The sequence below is a fragment of the Lynx rufus genome, unplaced genomic scaffold (assembly GCF_022079265.1).
Source record: "Lynx rufus isolate CCGP_SWC_20201006 ecotype Redwood Valley unplaced genomic scaffold, mLynRuf1.p SCAF_4, whole genome shotgun sequence".
In the NCBI taxonomy this organism is placed as follows: Eukaryota; Metazoa; Chordata; class Mammalia; order Carnivora; family Felidae; genus Lynx; species Lynx rufus.
Window position 1 is genome coordinate 9,095,335 of NW_025814856.1, and position 14,226 is coordinate 9,109,560.

The 14,226-nt window shown below is 61.9% G+C and overlaps 1 protein-coding gene across 1 annotated transcript in view; it reads right to left on the reverse strand.

Annotated features, from left to right (window-relative positions):
* RFX1 (regulatory factor X1) overlaps positions 1 to 14,226 on the reverse strand; it is a 32,205-nt gene that overhangs the window by 13,185 nt on the left and 4,794 nt on the right. The window contains 7 exon segments of the mRNA XM_047097090.1: positions 858 to 953; positions 2,015 to 2,131; positions 3,100 to 3,207; positions 3,879 to 3,962; positions 4,179 to 4,288; positions 11,014 to 11,215; positions 11,217 to 11,368. Coding sequence (XP_046953046.1) covers positions 858 to 953; positions 2,015 to 2,131; positions 3,100 to 3,207; positions 3,879 to 3,962; positions 4,179 to 4,288; positions 11,014 to 11,215; positions 11,217 to 11,321 — 822 coding nt within the window. The 5' untranslated portion in view covers positions 11,322 to 11,368.

A 14,226-nucleotide genomic window follows, 5' to 3' on the forward strand; every position in this document is an offset into this window, starting at 1 on the left:
CGCCGGCCGGGGCCGGCGGATCCCGCCCCCGCCCGCCCGATGCCCCCCGCCCGTGCGTCGGCCACCTACTTTGAGGGCCGTGGCGGCCGTGCCGAACACTAGCACCTGGGGGACTCTCTGGATCCTGACCCTCTGGTCGGGGCTGGCTCGGGCCGGGAGCCCGGGCAGTGGCTCGAAGACCACTTTCTGCTGCGGCAGGAGCAGGTGCGGGGGCATCACGCCCACCAGCTCCACCCACTGCTCGGCGCCCGGCTCGTAATGGGGCGGCGGCGGCTGGGGGCTGCCTAGCTGCCGGACCTCGCCCCTGCACGCGGGCGGGAGCGGCGGCGGCTCCGGGGCCAGCGCGCTCGGCCGGGGCCCGGGCGTGGGTGGCCGGGGCGGCGGCTCCGGCGGCGGCGTGGGCCGGGGCTCCTGCTGCTCTGCCTTCCTAGCGGGAAACTGACTGCCTGAGCTCTGGAGGACAAACAGAGACACTGGGGGGTCACCGGGAGCGGCCGCGGGCGGGGCTCTAGGCCTCCGCCGCCCACCGGGTCGCTGAGCCCACGCGGCAACCCCACAGAAGATCCCGCCCGGTGCCTCAGGGAGGGGAGAATCCAGATCTCTCTCTTAGCAAAACCTGGGCCCTTGAACCGCCAGGTGCCGGGGAGAGGGGAGGCTCCAAGACAGAGTCTACAGCCCACAGCCCAAGCCCTTGAGGAACTTCCCCCCGCCCCGGCCCTCCCCCCCTCCCCCCGCCCCCGAGCCCCCCGCCCCGCCCCATTCCCTCCCTGCAGCCTGATGGGCCCGCACCCACCCCTCCCCAGCCCGGGGCCTCCCCAGTCCCAGTTTGCCCAGAGGTAAGTGGAGAAGACACGCACCTCTTGAGCCACGTGAACTGGCTGGAGCCCCTGCACCGTAAGTTGCTGCACGGGGCCGGCTTTGGGCGCCTGTGGAGTGGCTTGGACCACGGACCTCTGGGATGGAAAAGGCAAGTCAGACTGTGGTAACCGTGGCGACCAAAGGCCCACCCATCCCTGAGCACCCACCCCATGCCCACATGAACTCCTGTAAGCCTCACAGCAGCCCGGTGAGAAAGAGGCCACCATTCTCCAGCTCTTCCCTGCCGGCCCTGCACCAAGTGCCTTTGAGATTCAGGACCACATTGACCCCGGGCGTTCAGTTAGAGGCGTGAACAGACGCTCATCAAAGTGAGGCTGACAGGAAGTGGCAGAACTGAAGTTGAACTTGGGACTGACTGCAGGAGTCCTTGCCACCCACCCCTACTCTGGACATGAGTTATCGCACACCCCCACATCCGCCATGCCTCCTCCTCCTTACTTTCATGCTACCGCAGGAATACTGACATTGCCCTCAGGGCACAGAGCGAGGGGCAGAGGCCGGGGGTGGGGTGGGGTGGGGTGCTGAGTGGTGGATTAGGACTCGGACCCAGGCCTGGAGGTTCAGAGGGTGCATGGTGCTCGGCAGGACATCTGCGAATCCTTCGGGATGGGGTTTCTGCTTTTCCTCTGGGGGAGGTCTGTGCCTTTCATCTGGTTTTGCGAGGGGTTTGGGACCCCACAACGTGAGTGATGACAACCAGATGGCAGACGACCCTTGCCACTTAACCTGCTCCAGCAGCTCAGAGCATAGCCTCCTCCCAAAGGCTGGCCGTGCATTTGGAGGCTGGGCCTCTCCCTGAGCTCCCCAAAGAGGCAAGGTTGTTTCTCAAAGTTGTTTCCAGCGCCCATTCAGTGTTAGGTGCCACCTGTGAGGACCACATCTCATCCCCCAGCAACCCCGGCCACCCTGCCCCCAGACTCCCAGGGCAGAAGCCATTATGCAGATAAGGATGCCGTGTCTGAAGGAGAGCCGAGGTGCTTGCCAGAGGCCCCCGGGGGCCGGCTGAGGATGCACCCCTACCTGCTTGGCTCCCACAGACCTTCCCGACCGCAGCTCTCACAGACAGCCAAGGAGGCCGCAGAGGCTGCCTGGCCAGGACCCCCTGCCCCAGCCACCGCCCGCCTTGGCCTGGCACCTCTTGGGTGACGGGGACACTCTGCTGAACGCCACAGACCTGCAGCTGCTGCGGCACTGCACCCGCGGGGGCCCCAGCCGTCTTGCTGGAGGAGCTGTTTGCCTGCCCCGGCGACCGCTGCGAGGGAAGGAGACACGGGAGCGTAGTCTGGGCACCCAGGCCCTGGAAAACCCTTCTCAGGAGGGCTGTCCCAAGAGCTACTTGGGGAGGGTGGCAGTCTACAGAGGTCTCAGTCTCCTAGGCTGGTAACTGGCCACGTTTCATGAATCCAAATGCCTAGTCCCTGCCGTAGCCCCGCTCACTCCCAGACAAGGCTAGGGGTTCGGCTCAGAGGTGCTGGTGGGGGGACCCACCCTCTGCAGCCCAGATGGCCTCAGCTCAGAGGACACCTATGCCTCCGAAATCAGAGGGACTGCCGCCTTGAGGTGAGGAGGGGTAGGTGAGGCAAGCCCCACTTTCCAGATGGGAAGGGATGTCCCAAGGCCACACAGCTGAGTGGTGGCACCGGGCACTGACCCCAGGCAGATTGGTGACAGAGTCCCTGTTAGCTCTGGGCCATGCTGTGGCCACACGGAGCTGACGGCACTTGGTATTATTAGCTGTTTTACACAGAAAACACTGGGCTCAGGAGGCTCCAGGGGCCTGGCCAGAGTCCCCCAGGAGAAATGGCTGAGCTGGGGGTCTGACCCCAAGCTCCTGATGCTGCCACCTATGCTCCCAGCCACCCGTGGTCTGCCTGCCTCCAACACACTCATTAGTGCTTAGGGGGGTCCCCAGAATCCACCCTGTAGTCTGGGGAAGAGCCTCTACCAGCCCTGAGGGGCGCAGGGGGACCCGCTTTGCTTCCTGGGACGCGGGGTCCTGATGTGGAGCTGCGAGGCCCATCTCAGCCTGGGGTGGGAAGCAGCTCAGAGCTGGCAGGGCCACGAGTCAGGCTGCCAAGCCACCCGACCCGGGCTCAATAAGGACTTTGGAGGAGCGAGCGGGCTTGGGGGCGCAGGGACCCCTCCAAGTATACTCTGGGGGTACATGCCCAACCCGGGGAGAGAGGTACAGAGAGGGCAACTGATGGGGCCACCACCTACCTCAGGGGGCGAGTGCACCTGCTGGGTGCCATGCACTGTCAGGGAAACCTGGCCACCCTTGCCGCCTGGGGCCGTGCTCTGCACCACCAGACGCTGCGTGGGGAGAGCCTAGAACCAGGAGGAAAAAGGACCACAGTTCACTCACAACAGCCCGTCCGGTTCCCGCGAGCATCTGCGCCACACCAGGCGATGTCCTGGTGGTGCTCACCCGTCAGCTCACAAAACTGCCCCGACGGCCCCCGGGCAGCACTGTTACCACCCCCACCGCACACAGGGTGACAGCGAGGCTTGGGACGGCGAAAGCGCTCGCCTGAGGCCCTGGAACCGGTAAGTGGCCGAGCCAGGGTTGACGTCTAGGGAGCCCGGCTCCACAGGCCATGCGCAATATGCTCTCACCCTTGAAGCCCGCCCGTTCTGGGCGGAGCCCCATCACACCGCCGGCAGCCTTCTGGGGGACAGGCCACCATGTACTCACGGTCCCCGTGCTGGCTACGGGCTCTTGGCTCCTAACTGGCATTGGGTTCTGTGCTTTGAGATATCGGGGCCGGGCCTGAAAGCCACCTTCCTTACTGCTACTCCTCGGCTGTCTATTAAGATGTCCTCTGCAGCAACTCCTTCCCCAACGGGCCCTGACTGCCACCGTCTCACTGGCCGGAGGCGGCGGTCATCCCCCTGGATGGGGCCTAGGTCCTTGATGCTGGTGAAGGCACATCCGAGCAGGCCACCAGGAACTGGCTCTGCAACCCAGGGGGAGGCCGGGCCTGGTGTGGCAGCCTTACCTGCTGGGGCACTGAGATGTTGGTGAGCTGGAGGGGAGACACGTGGCCCGGCTTGGCCTGCACGCTTGTCTGGACCAGCAGACGCTGTAGGGGCAGGGAGTAAGGACCTGAGCCATGCGGGCTTCCCCAGGGCGGGGTGGGGGTGGTGGCTGAAGCGAACATCTTGCTAAGAACAGGTGAGCAGATGGCTCTGGCAGCAGGGTGGGAGGGGAGGCCAAGTACCTGTGGCCACCGTCACCAATGCCCCTCTCGTGTGCCCTCCCGCCCTGCCCCCTGGGGGGGGAGGGGAGTACGTCCTACCTGCTGGGTGCCCTGCACCTGCTGAACCACCTGAGTGGGGACTCCGGTCTGGCTGGCCGTGGAGCCCGGGCTGGCTTCTGATACAGTCTCACTGGCCCGCATGGCGCCTTCTGTGAGGAAGGGTCACTGGGTCAGCTCCGCCTGCTGTCCCTGTCAACCCTGAGCCTGAGCCTGAGCCCATCAGGAGGGGACGAAGTGGCCTGAAGCTGATCCTCTGACAGAGCGGGGTCTCTCCAAGATCCTGCCTGTCTCCTGGCAGGCCCTGACAGTGCACATTGGGATAAGCCTTAAGGACCTGTGGCCCTTGACATGCAGAAGCAGCCCCACCCCACCCCACCCCTCCTCGTCCCAACGCTAGACCAGGAGGGGTGACTGAGGAGCCGTGATGCTCAGGCCCAGAGGGCTGGATCCCTTTCCCCAACAGACAGGACTTGTGGACAGCCAGTGACTGACCCCCTTCCCCAGGGTCTCAGCAGCCCTGGAAGGACCAAGGTGCTGGGGCCACCTTCCTCAAGAGGACTCTTGGCTTCCGAGGAATGGGAGACGGTCAGGAGTGAGCTCAGAAGGCCTTGCCAGCCTGTGGCCAAGCACCACCCCCCCTCCACTGTCCCAGCCTCCCTGTCCTCGGTGGGGCGGGGGCAGCGGGGGGGGGGGGGCTTGGAGGTGGGCAGGCAGGTACTCACGCTGACAGGCAGCCGAGAAGAGGCAGTCGTAGAACATGGTGCCCACCTGTCCCCGCCCTGCCCCTGCCCCTGCCCCCGTCCATCCAGGGGAACCTGCCCCACGGTCCTCACTCCTTGCCCACCTCTTTGGGAACAGCAGGGTGCGTGGGCAGCTTTCTACCCACAACCTTGGGGAGCTAATCCCTCCCGGTGGATGCAGAGCTCCCGGCTGCCCTCTTAGAATAAACACTCTCCTCCCAGCAGACACGGCCCAAGCAGGGCCTTCTCTGGGCCGGGGCCTTGCTATGAAGTCAGGAGGGAGGCTGGTACCCAGAGATGCTATCGGGCAGGCGCAGGTTGAGTTTCATGCACAGCTCGCTGAGTGATTAACAAGGGAGCTGAGAAGGGGAGGGGCACGGGGGGCAACTGTCCTTGAGGGATGCTGGCTGGGAGCCCCCCGCCCCAGTCAGGATACCATCCATCCTGCCCCCTCCCTGTGGCCTGGCTTGGTCCCAGCAGTTCCAGAAGCCAGGGTAGGGTGGTGGGGCGCATATGTGCCTGCCTTCCTCCAAAGTGCTACCAGGAGCTAAGCTGCCAGTGCCACCTCCCCGGGGGGTCCCTGGCAGGACTGGAGGGTGGTGGGCAAGGAGGAGGGGTACCTATAGTGCTTCTAGTGCCCCAAGTGTTGCGCTACGGTCTTCCCGGGTAGCTGGAGACAGAAAGAACTTTTATCACCCTTGTTGTTAGATAAGGCAAGCGACAGGGAAAGAGGAAGTGACCTGCTTAAGGTCACCCAGATGGGAAGTGGCAAGACAGGATGCTGGCCCAGATCTGTGCCCACATAAACCTCACATTGTGCGTAGAATCCAGAGTCTCGGGTCATGCTTGGGCTGACACCCCAAGGGCCGTGGTAAACAGTGAGGGGGGGCGGTCAACAGGAACCCCAGAAGGACCAGAGCATCGGGAACCGGGCCGTGGCTATGTGGGGACACAGGCTTGGGAGAAGAGCCTGGCCAGGGCAGAAGGGCAGTGCCAGGGAGCAGCGAGAACCTCAGGGACCAAGTCTGGAGCAGAGCTCAGGAACGCGTTATGCATTGGGGGGAGGGGGAGTGGTGGCCAGATGCGGGAGGTGGTTGTTGGGGGAGGCCTCTCATTGGCCACACGTGGGACACACATTGGGACAACCTCAGGCCTGCTTGGCCAGCTGCCTCTGCAGCCAGTTCCAGGAGATACCAATCCCTAGATCCGGCTAGAGTCCTCCCTCGTGTCCACTTAGGCTTCCCTGAGCAGTGAGGGAGGCAGCCATCACTGAGATGGGCCCCCGGGAGAAACCTGAGAAAGCCCTGAGTCACGTGAGGGGCCTGGCACACCTGGCCGTCCGTGGGACACGGGGAGCCAGGCCCAGCCCAAGGAATGGCACCCAACCGAAGAGGCCTCTGACAGGTTTTGCCTAGTTCATGGTGGGCCACTGAGCGGAGGGCTGGCCCCAGCTACCTCCTAGGCCCGGGGCCTCCGATGAAAACGCCTTCAGTGGGACCTTCAGCGGGACCCTCAGCAGCTGGGAGGCCTGGGGACCTGCTGAGACCAGGGGATGGGGAAGCCCCAGGAAACAGTCTGGGATGGTCCTCAAGGCTGGGAGCCCCGGATCTGCCAGGCCAGGAGGGGGTGCCAGGCTGCACCATGAAGTAAGCAGGTGAGATTCCAGAGTCTAATATTTGGATGAGGGGCTTCGTGTGTGTGTGTGTGTGTGTGTGTGTGTGTGTGTGTGTGTGTGTTGGGGCCTCTGCATCTGTCTGTCTGCTTTCTCCATTCTGGGCATGTGCATGAGACCAGGGAGGGCCCTGCAGCCTCAAGTCTATAGTCAGGAAGTGGCAGCTGGTTTCCTGTCCCTCAATCTGATGAGCATCACTTCCTCCCCGGGCCCTGCAACTTCCCCATTGAGACCGACTCACATCTCCAGGACCACGAGCTATGAGGGGGGAAGACTGAGGGAAGCCCCAGAGGCTTGATGACAAGCTGTCGTCCTCATGGACGACAGACGGGGCAGTCTGGCTCTCTCCCTCCCGATCCTTTGATCCTGAAATGACTTCCGTCAGGCGCTCTTGGAGCGGCCTGTGGGTCCTGGGTCCCTCGTCTGCCCTGACCTTGGCTTTCCCGTCTGTAAAGCTCTCTTTCGGACACAAGTCTTCCCGGACTCCCAAGGACTCCAAGTGTGAGCTAAGCAGGGAAGACAGGCTGGCCGCAGACCCTCCTTCAGCCCAGCCCTGTCTCCTGCAGGCCGGCTCAGTTTCACCTTCCTGCCACGGCAGCCAGGGCCCGCAGTGCCCTTCTTCCACCTCGAGTTTCGGGCAAGAGGCTGGCAGCCTGTGAGGACAGGCACTTATGGCTCTAGAGGGCTGGTCCTGAGCAGGGAAACGAGTTTCCTTCCCATCACCTCCAAAGACACCTTCGGGCAGAGCCCATAAAGTCTGGCGTGTGGTGTTGCTCTCAGTTGGGCTTCCAGCCTGGGCTCCAGGTTGGATCTGGCCCGCGCCGCCCCCCCCCCCCCGCCTCCTCCCTGCGTCCCCCTGGGTCCCTGGTCAGCTCAGATTGCTCTGGCTCTGAAGGAGCCCCTGGCACCTTGCCGCAGCCTTGACTGGTGTCAGTTACCTCCCCTACCCCCGCCGCCGCGCCTGGGATGGGCTCACGTGACCCAGAGGCCACCCTTAGATGAAAAGAGACACTAACCCAGGAGAGGGTCACGGAGGAACCCTGGGAAATCACTGCGAGGGATGGGGGAGGGGCCAATGGAGCAGCAAGTGGAATGACAAGGTACAGCCAACCTCCTCTTCCTCAGAACAGACGAAGGAAGCATCACCCAGTAACCCTCTGGGGGACGGGCTCCCCGCCACCGGAACAGGGAGCAGCGAGGAACAGAAAGCCCCCAGCACCACCGTGAAAGACAGACCAAAGAAGGAATCCCTAGTGTCACCCCCGCGGCCCATTCACTGCAGCCCACCAGCATAGAGTGCCCCCACGGTATAATGGGGGACCAGGGGAGTGGGAGCAAAGGCCTGACCTCTAAGCACCAGGGGCTTGCTCCCTGGGCATGCATCAGGGAGCACAGGAGAGGCTGGGGGCGGGGAGAGAGGAACATGCCAGGAGTTGGGGGTGCCCTAGGGCCTGGAGCCATGTGCCCTTTCCAAACCCTTGCCCTGAGGGCCCTGGACCCCCAAAGCAGCAAAAACCAGCACCCAGGAAGTCCAGGGCCAATCAGATGCCCTGTATGCTGAGCGAAGTCCTCCAGCAGTGACAGGCGAGGCCTCCCGCCTGCTCTCGGCTGCCCAGGGCTGACCGAACGTGAAGGCTGTGATGGGTCAGGCTGGCACTCACGCGGGTGCTCACCAATCATTCCACAAAGACCCAGGGGACAGAGCCCCGCCCTCAGGGATAAGGGGATGGGCGTCATCACTTCAGGTGACGATGAGTGTTAAGAAGAAAAATAAAGCAAAGTCAGGAGACGGAGCGAGCCGTGGAGGGTGGGGAGGTGTGGGCGTCAGGGAGGTGGCATCTGAGCAGACACCAGAACAGAGAGGACAAGCCATGGGAAGGTTTGGGATGAGCAGCGCTCCAGGCAGAAGGCGCCGAGAGCGCAAAGACCTGGAGGTCAGACTGAGCCTTGTGGGTTTTTAGAGCCGCAGGAAGGCCAGTAGGGCTGGAGCAGATGTGGGAGGGGGCAGGTGGGACCAGGTGGGGCTGGGAGGCTGGCAGATGTCCCAGCTAGAGTTAGAACGCTAGGCAATTGTCGGCAGGGGATGTAGGAAGGGCGGAGCTTTGAAAGCCCTTTCCTTGTGGGAGAGGCCACAGGGGGCCGGCTCTCCTCAGGTGAGAAAGCCAAGGTCAGGGTTTCTCAGAGAGGGTTCCCAGGGCCACCTGCCTCCAAATCATCTGGGTTGAACTGGGTTGTGATGCGATTAATCAATAGTTGCCATCAGGCTCCCTCTTGGGCGCTGTGGGGGTGGACGGTGGTGGGTGAGGGCAGGGGCTGGATCAGGGTGGGGGCCGTGGAGGTGGGAGAGATGGTGGGTGCTGGCAGCATTTAGGAGGTGGGGCCAAGAGGTCTTGCTCAGGGATGGGTAGGACGGGAATCCAGGCTGGCCTGGGCCCGGGTGTGGTATTTATTAGGACGAGGAAGTCTCAGGAGAGGGCGGACTGGATGAGGGGAAAACATCCAGAGTTCCATCTGGCCATGCTGGCTTGGGAGGCCTGTTCAACCCTGAATGGATGGGTCACAGGTGGCTGGGGTTCAAGGCCACGGCCCAGGGAGTGCTGTTAGCACCGAGGTGGGAGTGAAAGTGGACACACTGGACAAGGCCACCCTGAAGGGACTGGAGGAGGAAAACAGCAAAGGGGGCTGAGAAGGGAGGCAGGAAGTGGGCAGAGACCAGGGCAGGAGGGTGCTTCTGGGAGGAAGGGGACCAGTGTGTCAGGTGGCTCCCAGGGACCAAGGAAGCAGACCAGCAGACAGACAAGGTGGAGCTGTGGGCGACTCCCAACTGGGGCCCTGGGCGGGGGGTGGGGGAAAAGCACAGGCCAGCAGAGGAGAGAAAACGAGTTAAGGAAGGGAGGGGGAACCCTTCAAGGAATTTGAACTTAAAAGGAAGTGAAGCCGTGGGCAGCAGCTGGAGGGGTGCAGGAACTGGGGTTTCTGGTTAAAATGGGAGCTGTTTCACTTTTGCAGGCTGGTGGGAAAGATGTGCAAGAGAGGGACTGAGCCACGAGGCCCTGGAGGGGCTGGCCTGGGATTTTCAGAGCTGGTGGGCACAGACCCACCCTGAGAGCCGTGAGGCCAGCTCAGGGGAGATGGGGTCCTTCTTGATAAGTGATGGCGCCTGTCCCCAGTCCCCAGTGAGTTAGGCAGCAGGGTCAGGGATCAGGAGGGAGGAGTGAGATGAGATGATGGAGGTGAGGGTCGGCTTCTCGCAGAGTTGGGAGGTGGGGTATACTGGTGAGAAAACCCAGCAGGATAACTGGGCAGTGCTGGGAACCTGCTGGAGATCTGCGACCTGGGGACCCTGGCCATGTCCATGGCTGGTGCTCTCAGCATGGCTCTCACATGACATCCCTCCAGGCCAGTCCGGCCAGTCCCTGTGGTAAAGAGTCACCACTTTGAGCCCCTGCTTGCCCCCACCCCCACCCCTCTCTGGAGACCCCGACACTGCCAGGAGCCTAAAGGATGCTGCTCGGGGCTCCGGCTACATCCGCTCTGGTCCCCTGGGGCCATGTCAGTTGCCACATTATCACTCTATATTGTCCTAGCTTCCTAAACCCGGCCTTGACCTGCCCCTTCCACAGCCTCCCAGGATGGCTTTGCGATTCCCCCTCCTTCCCTTTCCATTCTGGAAGGATTGAGGGGCTTCAAGGCATTCTCCCCCTGTCCTACCCCCACCCCACCCCTCGGTGCACACTGGAAACCACTGAAGATGCCCAGTCCTGGTCTGAGCTCTGCCTCCTCAGGGGCGTGACTCCCTGTCCTGACCCTCTGCTCCCAGTCCCTCCTGCTGGGCCCATCTCTAGGACGTGGGAAAGATGGTCCAGGCAGGAATCACAGACACCACGACTCAAGCTTCCCGGCCACTTTCTCTAGAGCCACAGGGGAGACTGCAGTGAGAAACAGGGGTCCTTGGCCATGAGATCAAGAAACTGCCCAACCAACAGCCTCCCTCGGCCCCTGGGTCCTGCCAGAAACAAAAAGGGTGCACCTCTGGGGAGGCCTCCCGGCTGACCTCCCCAAAGTGCCCCCACGAATGCCTCGCATGAAATGAGGGCAGGCCGTTCGCCCTCCGTCTCCAACAGACGTTTGCAAACTTTAAGTCCCCCGCCCAGGCCTTTCCTCAAGTGGCAGTTTACTTGGGGACAGAGACAGAAACAGCCCTAAGGGCCGCCCTGGTGGAAAGGAGTTCAGGCGCACAGAAGCCTCGTTGCTTGGCCTGACCCCTCCTTCCCCAGAAATGCCCCCCACCACGTCCCCCGCCGGGGACCCCAGCAAGTTTGAAAGCTGCCGTGCTGTTGACAGGCACAGTGACAGAGGGAGGGCATCCCTGTGCCCCCCTCCATCCAGGACGCAGGGCTCCCCAAAGTCCTGTCCGAGTCGTTCTCAGAGCACCCCCGGCTCCGAGGACATGTCCACTTACCAGAGACGGTGACCACGATGTACTGCTGGGACGCCGGGGTCGGGGTGGGGGCGCCAGCCGGCTGCGAGGGCGTGGGGGTGGCCGGGAGCTCCGTCACATACTGCTTCTGGCTGCCTGGTGGCTGTGCCTGGGGCTGGGGGCTCTGCAACTCAGTGACATATTGGGGCTGGGGGGTAGCCGCGGCGGCAGGCGGCTGGGGGGGGCTGGGGCGCCGCTGCTGGCGGCGGTGGTGGCTGGGGCTGGGCCTGTGGTGGCTGGGATGGTTGTGGGGCTGCCTGGAGCTCAGTAACGTACGCTGGTGTTGCCATGCCAACAGTGGGGGAAATGATAATAAATAAGGCTTTTTTTTTTTTTTCTTCCTTGGGAAGAAGGGGAGGGGGGGGAACAAAAAAAAAAAAAAAAAAAAAAGAAGGAAAAACAAGAATTAATCTACAGGCGGAGGAAACCAGGGGCAGCTCCTGGCTCCCTAGAGACACGGTTAGGTTCATCGCTAACTTAATTAAATCCTGAGGCTGGTGGCCAGAGACAACCAACCCATCACTGCAGGGGAACTGGTTATGGACTGGGGCTGGCCCACGCTTCTTCCACTCACCCCTGTCCAGGGCTTCTGCCTTCTTCCTTCCCAGCCTCGGCTGCCTGGGGGACCCCTGTGTCAAAGGAGGGTGAGGGAGGGTGGGGTCTTGGGCCCTCACCCAGAGACAAATAGTACACTTCTCCTGAGGGCTCCTGCAGACTGGGCAATGTGCTGAGTGCTTTCTCCCCATTATTTCATTTTAAACTTTGCAACAACCAAGCCTGGGTTTGGGTTTGCTCCTGCCGGATGAGGAGCTGAGGCTCAGAGAGGTTAAGGAGCTTGCCCCAGGCCACACAGCAGGCTGAGGCTGAGTCCTGGGCACTCTGAGCACCTGAGTAGCTGGCTAATTGTTGGAAGGTAAGGTCGTGGGGAAAGCTGTCTCGCAGCCAGCCTGCCCCAGTTCCCTACATGCCTGCTATTTGGGCTTGGATTCTTGGCTGGGTATCATTCCCAGTGGGGTGCCAGACAAGGGAAGAGTGTTTTTGAGTCCAAAAAGCTCTTAGAGCAGCTTGTGGCCACAGAGGCTTTCAGGCCCTTGAATGGACCGTAATGGGTTACCATAGCAGATGTGAGCTCATCACAGGAAGAGTGCCCTTCCGAGTCTAGGGGCACCGGGCTGGGAGCAGGCCCCGGCCACAGGGCAGGCTCAGCAGTCACCGCTGACCTCAGAACGGGGCCGGCCCAACCAGGCAGAGGCAGCCTTTCTGGCTGCTGAGGGGTCGTGGGTCCCGCTCCCAGGTACTGGGCTAGGCACCCGCCCCTCCTGATGAGCCCAGTCCCTTCTAGCTGACCGCGCCCCTCCCAGTGCTAAGCCCCACCCCCGCAAGCCCCACCTCCCTCTCACCAAGCCCAGAAGATAGGCAAACGGTTTCCCCCTGTGGCCGCCGCCGCCCACACTAACGGGTGCCATCCCCAGTCCCTGAACATCTGAGGACAGCGGAACAAACACTGGGGTGGTTAACAGAAGCTCCAGCCCCCGTATCTTCGCGGCCCCTGCCAGCCCAGGGAAGTATTTGAGTTTGACAGCCCCGCCCGTGGTCGCCTGTGACACCCGTGGGCACTCCAGGCCCCGCTGGCCGCTGAACCAGAGGCTCTCTTGCGCTAACCCTTGAGCACCTGTGTGCCATCGAGCGCCAACAGGCAGCCCTCCAGCCACTGGTGACGAGGAGTGGGATTTGCAAGGGGAAGGACGCAGGGGGTGGGGGGGGGGTGGGGGGGGTGGGGACAACTCTTGGTTGACCAGAAGCCCCAGGAGCCCTGGCTGCGATCACCTCTGCACAGCAGCTCCATGACGGAGGAGCCACCATGGCCATTTTACAGATGAGCAAAACCACGCCAAGGGTGACCAGCAACTGGTAAGAAGAGGATTTGAACCCAGGTCTCTCTGAGCTCCAGATGTGTGCTCTTAACTGCTAGCCCCACCCCGGGAGCCAGGCGCAGGGCTCACTTACTTCTCTCAATCAGTACATAGCGTGTTCCCTGTTTTCCAGATGGGGATACCTGAGCCCCACGCACAGAGATTAAACACCTGCCACGCGCAAGAAGATGTCATCATCCTGCAGCCCCTGCCCTCCCAAAGTCTTCGTGCCAGCATCAGAGGGGCTGCCTTATGGGGGCTCCTCACACCATCAGGTCCAAACTCTGGCCGAGCTCAGGGGCTCGAGTCACGGCTGCTGATCCGTGTCCGTCTGTTTGGGGTCAGAGCCACCTCGACACGAACCCTGACTGGTCTCTTAATTCACGAACACATTCCTGACCTTCCGCTGGGCCTCAGTTTCCCCATCTGTACCTGGGGATGAGGAGGACACCGATGCATAGGGCTGGTGTAAAGGTCCGACGAGACAAGCCCAGCACCCAGTAAGCCCTGAGAGGTGGAAACCACTATTCTCCTTCTCACTGAACAAGTATCTGTGCCACGTAGAGATGGAGGGGGAAGGGGAAAGAGGTCTTAGAAAGAGGTGCCCAGGGGGACTCCAACCCTGGTGTTTGTTCATCAGCATCACCTACGGAGCTAGTTAAATGCAGGCTCCTGGGCCCCACTGCCCAGAGTCTGGGATGGCCCCAGAGTCTGCTGTTTGAGCTAACTCTCCACCAGATGATTCGAGGCAGGTGGCTCTGGGGGACGTCTGTGAGAAACCCTGGCCTGGGCTTTTCTGAGCCCCAGCACGGCTTGCTCCTGGGGTACCTCCCACAAGGAAAGAACTTTAAAAGCTCCACACTTGCAGGTGCTTTCTCCTCCTTGAGGTGCAAAGCCCGAAGGCCTCATTCCTTCCACTCAGGGGCAGGGGAAGGAAGGGACAATGAAGGCTGAACAGCGAAATTGAAAAGGAGGAGGGGAGGGGCGCCTGGGTGGCTCAGCCTGTGGAGTGTCTGACTTCGGCTCAGGTCACGATCTCAGTGTGAGTTGGAGCCCCGCATCAGGCTCTGTGCTGACAGCTTAGAGCCTAGAGCCTGCTTCGGATTCTGTGTCTCCCGCTCTCTGCCCCTCCCCCACTCGGAGTCTGTCTCTCTCTCTCTCTGTCTCTCTTAAAAATAAATAAACATTAATTTTTTTTTTTTTAAAGAAAGGGAGATTAGTGAAACAGTTAAACCAACTTCTCTATTGGCAACTGTCATTGCCATCAGTCTCCAGGAAGGGC